The 9,759-nt window shown below is 39.7% G+C and overlaps 1 protein-coding gene across 1 annotated transcript; it reads right to left on the bottom strand.

The window, feature by feature from the left end:
• Positions 1-248: 248 nt before the first annotated feature.
• Positions 249-8,484, bottom strand: LOC120420331 (putative helicase MOV-10). The gene is made up of 4 exons (XM_039583326.1): positions 8,238-8,484; positions 7,874-8,176; positions 6,590-7,805; positions 249-1,901 (listed from the first exon to the last, which is right to left on the bottom strand). Exons 1-4 carry the CDS (start codon positions 8,287-8,289, stop codon positions 431-433), a joined length of 3,042 nt encoding a protein of 1,013 aa, XP_039439260.1. The 5' UTR covers positions 8,290-8,484; the 3' UTR covers positions 249-430.
• Positions 8,485-9,759: the final 1,275 nt, after the last annotated feature.

Here is a 9,759-nt window from a genome sequence, read left to right as displayed (position 1 = left end):
GGTTAATTTAGAAAAGCTTAGGTGATTTTTTTTAGTTTTTAAATTTCCAAAAATGTTTAATTTTGAATTTTGAAAGCAAGCTCGATCCTTACATCGATAGTAGATCGATTGATAATCTCAATCTACTATCGACTAGTTACGACCTCTTAGGTTACGACTTACCCTTAACAAATTACGATCGAGAAAATCTCGAAGAGTTTGGTCATGTTACTGCTTGCAAACAACAATGGCAGAATAAAATAACAGTATTTTACTGTCAGTCTTTAAATCAATTTATTTGCAATTTTCCTTTTAGTTATGATCAATATCATTTTTAAAAAAAACAACACTCTTCCGGATCGCCAGCGAAACACTACGTAAATAAATAAATAAAAAAAAAAACAATATAAAATTCGCCCCACAAAAAAGTAATCACATCACGCTTCCTCTCTCAAATCTTCACATCACTAATCTTCCTAATGAGCGCGTCCATTCGCTGCTGGACCTGCACCCAGTTATCGTCCTTGCCGCCACCACCTCCGCCCTCCGCCTCGATCTCCTGCACCTTGTGCTGCTTCTCGTCCAGCTCGAACTTGACCCCTCGGATCGCTCCCGCGCCGTAGCAGTACCGAATGAACTCGTACCAGTTGGCGTCCTTCTGGAGCGTTTCCGGATTGCCGATCACAACGAGCAGTGCCTTGGCCCGTGTCAGTGCCACGTTGAGACGCTTCACGTTGTCCAGAAAGCCGACGCCGCGCGTTCCCGACCGGACCGTGGTGAGTATGATGACGGGCTTTTCACGACCTTGGAACGCTTCGACGGAACCGACCTCGACCGCGTTCCAGCCGTGGCGTGCCGTCATCTGCTTGAGCTTGATGCACTGCTTTTTGTACGGGGACACGATGCCGATGTCGAGTTGGGTGACGGGGCGGTCGTTGACGCCGTCCGTGAACAGCTTGCGCAGGTAGAACTCGACCAGTTCGATTTCCTTCTGGTTAAAGTAGCTGGCCGAGTCCTGCTCGCGGGCCAGTTTGCCCATGGTCGATTCGAAGATGATGGGGAAGGACTTGGCGGGCAGTTCCGGCCAGTTGAGCGCCCAGTGGGTGTGGCATTCTGCAGCGCACGGTTTCAGTTCGTTCTGGTAGAAGGTCTTGTTGGAGAAGTGCAGGATGGCTTCGTGGGAGCGGTAGTTCTGGAGGAGTTTCGTTATCAGGGCGTTGTTGTACTGGTTTGTTAGTTTGGATTTTTGGTAGACCGGAAGGTTCATGAGTCGCTCAAGCATCGAGCGTTTCAGGCCCATGTCGGCGGCGAACTCGGAACGCGTGACCGGTCCCAACTGCTTCGGATCGCCGGACAGGACGATCGAGCCGTCGATCTTCCCCGGTGAGCTGATGATTCCGGCGATTGGGACCAGCGCGGAAGCTTCCGTGGCGCTGCCGCACTCGTCGATGAACACGTAGCTAAAGTGGCCCGGCCGGATGTTGGCCTGCACCAGCTTGCCGGAGGAGGTCAGCGTGCTGATTACGATCCGCTTGCCGTACAGCTCTTCCTTCGAGGGCAGTCGATAGCAGCCGGTGTTGAGGTTTGAACACTCGATCAACTCGTAGCTCATGTCGGCCATCATCCGCTCGGCTTGCTTGGAGAAGAACCGGAACAGATCGTCCTTCGGGATGACCCCGAGCAGTCGTTGGGTGATTTCGTTGCACGCGTAGTTGGAAGAAGCCGTCACGAGGACAAACGCTTTCGGTTTGAGCTTCCAAATCTGGGCGATCGCCTCGACCAGGGTGGAGGTTTTACCCGTTCCCGGAGGTCCGAACAGCACGTACGGATACGGTCGAGCCGTCTCGTTGACGATGCTCACGATGGCCGTTTGCTGCTCCACGTTGCTGGCCACGTTCGGGTTGAACCACGTGAAGGATTCCCTGAAATTTCAATAATTTCTTTTAAATATTCGTCACTTTAAATGTAAAAAAAAACTATTTTTTTAAATTATTAAGATTTGTCAATTTAAAAAAAACTTAAAATCCCATTTTTTTTCGATTCTAAGAATTTTAAAAATTCTTCAGATTTGGTTATCTAAAGTGACATCTTCAGATAATCGAAAAACAAAAAAAATATATATATACATAGGTATATTTTTCGTTGTCTTGTTTTGGACGTTGAGTTCAAATTTAACCCCAAAATGGTTTAAAGTGATTTGGAAACATTAAATCCAAGATGGCGGTCGAAATGGCGGCGATGAAATGTTGAGAAATGCATTTGAGCAAGCTTCCCTGCACCGTGCGGTACATGCGGTTCAACTGTACCTCGGGTTTGCTTTGCGCCTGCTTTGTTCGGTTTACACCCGTACCCGACTCACACGAACCGAGGGTATTTTGGTTCATCGTACCAGCGCACCACGACACTCTCGGTTTGCCGCGTCGGTTTTGTGTCTGGCACTCACCCATGGCATGAACACGGTATATGAGCCAAGGTGCTTCACTCGTCACGAGCCGAGGTACGTGCCGTGGTACGCGCTTGCGGTACAAAACGGGTTCAATACTACGACACGTACCACGGCACGCTGTGTTCATGCCATGGGTGAGTGCCAGACACAAAACCGATGGGGCGAGCCGAGAGTGTCGTGGTGCGCTGGTACGATGTACCAAGATACCAATACAAAAATGGGTTCAGGCACGTACCGAAGCTAGAAAACCAAACCCGCGGTGTGCGTTGGCACTGGCGCATGGGAAGCTTGCATTTGAGTAATTCAACGGGGTACAACTAAAAAAAGTGTCAAACGAAACCAATTCGCAATTTTCAGTGTAAGAACGGGTCTTGACCTGACGCTCATGGTTAAGCGATTGTCCACGAACCATACAATGTATGGGTAAATGTCCACGAGGGGAGGGGTGGAGAATTCCTAAGGGCATCTCCAGCGCTGGGGTGCAAATCAAATTTGCACCCGGCTCATGAATACCGAGATCAAATTTGCCACCTTGAAAAAACTCCGTCATCCCCACCGCTAGGGTAGCAAATTTGCCACCGAAACAAGCCCACCGCGGAAGGCAAATATGGGTTTTTATCATTTTTTGCTCTCGTTTACCTTCAAAATCAATAATTATGCGTTGATTCACGCCTAGAAATGCTAAAAGTTTATTAACTATTTAATCCTATTGAAAATTTCAAAGAATTTCATTTTTCGAAAATGTCGAAAGTTAAACCATTTGCTACCCGATTTGATTCCCACCCAATTTGCTCTCGAGTTTGCCCCCGAGTCTCCCACCGCGCGTAGCAAAGCATGTATCAAATTTGATCTCAAGTTCATCTGTAGAAGAAAAATATGTGTCGGTACCTGTCGGGTACTCATTTTCTGATACCCGACAAGTACCGGCAAGCCGGGAGCAAAGTTTTGAATGCGTGTTATGGAGATTTTGGTATGTCTGCTCTTGTGTACCTATGATTCAAAAGTTCAAAAATTCAAAAATTCAAAAATTTAAAAATTTAAAAATTCAAAAATCCCAAAATTCAAAAATTCAAAATTTCAAAAATTCAGAAATCCAAAAATTCAAAAATTTAAGAATTCAAAATTTTAAAAATTCAGAAATTTAAAAATTCAAAAATCTAAAATTTTAAAATTTAAAAACTAAAAAATTTAAAAATTCCAAAATTTGAAAATTCAAAAATTTAGAAATTTAAAAATTCAAAAATTATAAATATCCAAACATTCAAATAAATTTAAATTCAAAAATACAAAAATTCAAAAAGTCTAAAAATTTACAATTTTAAAATTCAAAAATGCGTTAAAATTGCTTAATGTTTGTTGTTTTTTTAAATTTATTTAGCTATTTTTTTGGTTTTTTAATTTTTTTTTTATTTTATCAATTTATTTTTTATTTTTTTTCAATTTTTTTAATCTTTTTAATTGTTTTGTTATTTTTTTTAACTTTTCCAATTTTTTAAATATTTTCAATTTTTTTGATTTTTTTTTATTTTTATTTTAATTTTAATTTCTTAAAATTTATTAATATTTTAATTTTACTTTTATTTTTTTATGTTTTTAATTTTTTTTAATTTTTTTGTATTTTTTTTATTTTTCTTTTAAATTTTATAAATTAAAAAAATATATATTTTTTAAATCTTTTTAAATTTTTTTAAATTTTTTTCCATTTTTTTTATTTTTTTTAATTTTAATTTTGTTTACTTTTAATTTTTTTTTAAATTTGTATTTTTTTTAATTTAGTTTATTTTTTAAAGTTATTTTTAATTTTTTTTTAAATTAAAAAAAAAAATAATTTATTTTTATTTTTATTTTTTTTATTTTAATTTTTTTTTTATAAATTTTTGTAAATTTTTTTAAACTTTTTTTAAATTTCCTTAATTTTCTTTATTTTTTTGTAAATTTTATTTTTTTTAGATTTTTCAATAAAATTTTGGATTTTTTTTTTCATTTTTTTTTTCAATTTTTTTTTATTTTTAATATTTTTTTATTATTTTTATTTTTTTGAATTTTCTTTAAGTTTTTTTTTCTAATTTGATTTATTTTTATTTTTTTTTAATTTTGTATTTTTTTTAATTTTTTTATACACAAAAAACAATTTAATTTTTTTCCGTGCATCATTCCATTTGCCGCAGTAGCAAACCAGCAGAATAGCGGGTAGCAAAGTGAAATCCCGAAGAACTGAGAGCAAATTTGCTACCGCGACAGGTACCGTGAAGGGGTTGACGTCGGGTGCAAATTTGATTTGCTTCGATGTTTGCTACCCGCGCTGGAGATGCACTAATAAAGTATCCACGTGATTTGTGGATGGTCCCAAATCAAAATTGCTTTAGAATTTTCCATAGAAAATCAATCAGTCAAAGATTTTTTGGGAATCTCATCATTAGTACCACTTAAATTTATTTATTTCGTTTTGTTCACAAACATTGTTCATCTACGTGGCATATAATTTTTCGACGTTTGACGTTACACCTGCAAGATGATTTTTTGAGTTTCTTTTAACCGATCTTTCGTGTGCGAGATAAGTGAGCCATGTTTCTTTTTGATTTTTTTTTCTCTTGATGAGGGTCGCAAAATTTTCTGTTGGTGAAAATTCTTCCATCACTGGTCAAAAAAAGTCATATTGCATCGACCTTGTCATACAAAATAGGCATTCCAATATTCAAAAATCTCAAGAAGAGATTTTCTGATCTATTTGGTATCTTCGGCAAAGTGACAGGGGCACGAAAATAGAAAATCCCGATTATCATTTTTTACGTTTTTGTCACTAAGGAACCTATTAGACTATGACAAACAAACAAACAATCTTGCACTCTTTCGTGTTCGACAGTTTTTGATGCTTTAGGGGTCTGGAAAAAATAATAATTTTTTGAGTGCGTTTTTTTAGTTTTATCTTATATTCCCTCGTTTTGAAACTCGAAAACTGTTGGTTCGTTTTTCATTGTTAAAATATGTTGTGTAAAATGTTATGCTCTTTTGAATAAAAATAATTTCAAAACTAAAAAATCTAGCTCAACATTTTAAAATGTCCAAAATATTTATTTTAAAAATGAGCTCGTCTGATTTCAAACGATTATCTTCTTTCTGATAAATCGAGCTGGCCCAATTTTTGCACTATTTGATTTGAAATATATTCTTCCATTTTACTATCGAAATATTTCAATTTTAGAAAGTTGCTGTTGTCATTTACTTCTGACTGCTTAAAAAAATGTTTTCAAAATACACAGAATTTGCAGAGCGCTTCCCTTACACCGACGGGAGAATCAGTACCTCGAATGCATAAAATTGGCCACCGACAAAAACAATTCGCTAACACAGATGTTAACTTTACTGACCTAGACTGCCATTCTAAGCATAATTGTCCCATGTAATTTTTTGACGATTTTGACCTTTTGACATTTTTAAGTTTATTTTGTCGTATACTTTTCGAAAAACCCATAAAATATAGTACTTTGTTCGGAAACTCATCAAAAACAACACCAAGTCTGTTTGTCCCATCGTTACACTTCTACGCATAACTGTCCCACCAAGTATTTTCTTTCACGGGATCATTAGTTATACGAAGCATTGAGTCTTGTTTACATACTGTATAGCAATAGGATCATAAATAGGAGTGATAAACTAATAAACTGGGGCGATTGGGGACACATAGGACGAATAAGAACCCACGGGACAATTATGCTTAGAAACACAGAAATCGATCGAAAAATTTCAATCGAGTTTTTCTCAGTTGCACTTTTTTGAACATGGGACAATTATGCATACAAATTTGAAAGAAATCTAGCGTTTACCAAATCCATCGTTGCATTCCAAGTAACTCTCGATTAGGGAGCGTTCTTTTATTACGTAACGCAGTAGGGGGGGAGGGGGGTCGGAGGCCGTGTTACGCTCCATACAAAATTTTTAAAATTTGTATGGAAATTTTGTTACGAGGGGGGGGGGAGGGGGTCTAAAAGTCCGATTTTTCGCGTTACGTAATAAAAGAACGCTCCCTTAACTTTACTCTCGATTACGTTCTCACTAGTACTCTAGAACTAACATAAACTACGTTATTAACAGTTTTGAACTGCATGGAAACCCGTGACGGATAGGTTGTTTTGAAAATTTAATCTAGATAATATAAATACAAACCTTCCAATCGTCGCCACCTTGCAGACCCTCACCGTCGGAAAGAAGAACCCACTCAGTCCGTGCCGCTTGACAATCTCTAGCGCCTGGTACTCCATCCGGATGGGCGTCCGGTTCGGGTTAAACTTCATGTGCCAGCGTACGTCGTACTTGAGCGGTTCCTCCGTCTCAAACAGCACCTTGTTGGAGCAAATCTGCGAGATGACTCCGATGACCGTCTTGAGCGACTTGTTTGGTCTCGTGTAGGACAGTTCAATGTAATCCCCCTCGACCAACGATCGCGGAACAGTGCTGAACTGGTTCAGCCGGAGACTGTAGAACCGCTTTGCTCCACAAGCCGCCAAATGAACGTCCTTCATGTCGTACTGGGACAGCTCGAACTGAACGTTGTAGTCCTCCACGTTGTTCATCAGCTGGAGAATCTGCACGTAGTTCGCCGCGTTCAGTCGCGTCTCCGGGTCGGCGTCTATGAACGATCGAATGTCCTCGCACATCTTGCGCTCCTTGACCGTGTACGAATCCACCATTTTGAACCCGTTTTTGAACACGGCCACCATCTCCGGCGGCGGCGGATATTCCTCCAGCTTTTTCAGCGCGATCGGGTTGTCCTTGACACGCAGCTCAACCGGTTCCTTCAGCACCCGGAAGTGGTACTGTTCGACGTACTCGAGCACGCGATTAAAGTGCACCAGAATGCTGTAATCGTGTTCCGCCACCAGAAACATCCCCGTCGTTATCGAGAACTTGAACGAGTCCCCGGTGTTGATCGTAATCGGCCACACGTCCCGCATGACCGGCATCAGCTGCTGCGTCGTGTGGTACAAATACACCCCGTCGACCTGCATCGCCACGTGATGGTTGTTCCGGATCTCGAACAACGTCACCGGACTCAACGCGTCGTAGTGCTGAACCACGTCCAGCTTCTGGCCGGTCGAGAATCGCTCGTCATCGTTCGAAATCCGAAAGACCTCCCCGTGGACGTCCTCAAAGTGCTTCGAGTACTGGTCGGGCGTTTTGAAAAACTCCCGACACACGAAGCAATTTCGCGAGGACGGCGGAAAACTCTGCTTCAGCATCCGCTCGATCGTCGTGACGTGCCGGATGGTGGCCAGCGGACGTTTCGCCTCCACCATGTCGCGAAGTTCTTGCAGTGCTTTGTCGTTGTGCAGCGCAACCTCCTGGGCGAGCGTTTGCTTGTCCTTTCTCTTGGCGGTTAGCTCTGAAACGAACAAAAAGTCATCACTCCATAGCATCGCAGCTCGGTTGGCACGTCGACGGGGTTCTTACCGGCATGGTTTCGCTGCTCGTGAGACTCGAGGAGATCCCGCAAACGCTCCATATTGAACAGGAACAAACTTGGCGCCGGATTCTGCTCTCCCTCCTTACCGACCTCCGTGCCCTTATTCCGGTTAATGAGATCGTGGTTCATCAACACCCAACCCAGTTCGTCCATTTTTACCCGGGTTATCCGGCGTAACTTTATCTCCTCGAAGAGCTTCTCGCGCAACTTCCGCTTTATAATGCCCCCATCCTTGATCAGATTGTGCCGATATATACGGACGACGAACGATTCAATTTCGTGCTTTTGACCTGCGCGGGAACATTCAACGGAGTTTAAATCGTGGAAACCGGATTACCGTGAAGTACTTACGATCGAACCGCTGCTGCATAAATTTGTTGCTGGTCACTTCCATGGCGGGCATTTGGAAGGTGATACTTTTGACGAAATAAAAGTAGTGATACAGTTAAAAGATACACAAAAATAGTATAATTGAGACGATTCACGAAATTCACAGTGTTTTTTTAGGATTACAAATTGCTAATGATAAACGTTACAGCTGGGTAGATAAATAATAAAATTGCGCCAAAGTGATCGGCTGAGCAGATGACACCGGAAATGATCGTGACAGATGTGGGTTAAATTGGCCACATGGGAAAGTGGAACACAGACTACATTTTCACAGACGGATGACGCACAATAATTTCGACTAGGGGAGAGTGTGCTAATTGGGTCGTTCTAAAATTATGCTCGAATTTGTGATATTATTATTCTGTGTACCTTTGTACGACCGCATATGTTTTAAAATTGACAGAAAGCATCACACTTGACAGCTCGTTCCAAGGGGACTATAGTTGATCAATCGAAAAAATCTGGATTTTTTTTTTGAAAAGGTCCAACTAGCCAAATTTTCAGTTTTTGTTTTTTGGGTGTTTTTGAAAACGCCTTGAGTCAGGGGTATTAAAAACACTCAAAAAGCAAAAACTGAAAATTTTTTTTAGTTGGACCTTTTTTAAAAAAAAACTCCAGAAATGTTGCTACGTCAATTTATTTTTTTGCGCAAAAATGAATAAAAAAGTTCTCAGAAATGGTTTTAAATCGTGTAAATAAAAAAAAACAAAGTCAAACTAACAAGTGACCAACCATTACGAGTTGAGTGTATATTTGCAAAACATGCTGCGAAAAAAATGGACACATTTTAACCCTTTCAGGCCAGAATTTAAAAAAAATAGTATTGGGGAAATTGTCTTTAAGATCATATAAAAATGGCTAAATGGCTAAAAATTGTTAATCAGCTATAAATTTTTTGTGCCATTTTTTCACCTGCGACCACCACCAAGAAAAAAAGTTAAAATTCAAAAGTGTCAAATTTACTTTGAAATGAAAATAAACAGTAGGTTTTCCGAGGTTTCTCTGTTATTATATAAGCAAAAATATTATGTTTTGTATAACTGTATAAGTACGGTATGCTGATCGGAAGGAACGCGGTCAAGAAATGTTGCATGAGCAATTCTCTACCAAAACCGGAAATGGATTTGATTTGGCTCAAACTTTGTGGGGGCCTTCCCTATGACCAAATATGCTATTTTGTGTCATTGGTTCACCCATACAAGTCTCCATACAATTTTGGCAGCTGTCCATACTAAAATGGTTTGTAAATATTCAAACAGCTGTAACTTTTGATTGAATTTTCTGATCAATTTGGTGTCTTCGGCAATGTTGTAGGTATTGTTGAGGACTTTTGAGAAAAAAATAGGTACACGGAAAAAAAAATTTAGAGATTTTTTTATCAACTTTTATTTCACTAAAACTAAATTTCCCAAAATACGTATTTTTTTGATTTTCGAGATTTTTTGATATGTTTTAGGGGACAAAATCCGCAACTTTTGAGCCA

Source organism: Culex pipiens, chromosome 2 (genome assembly GCF_016801865.2).
Source record: "Culex pipiens pallens isolate TS chromosome 2, TS_CPP_V2, whole genome shotgun sequence".
Lineage (NCBI taxonomy): Eukaryota > Metazoa > Arthropoda > Insecta > Diptera > Culicidae > Culex > Culex pipiens.
This window is presented reverse-complemented; position numbering and strand designations above follow the sequence as displayed.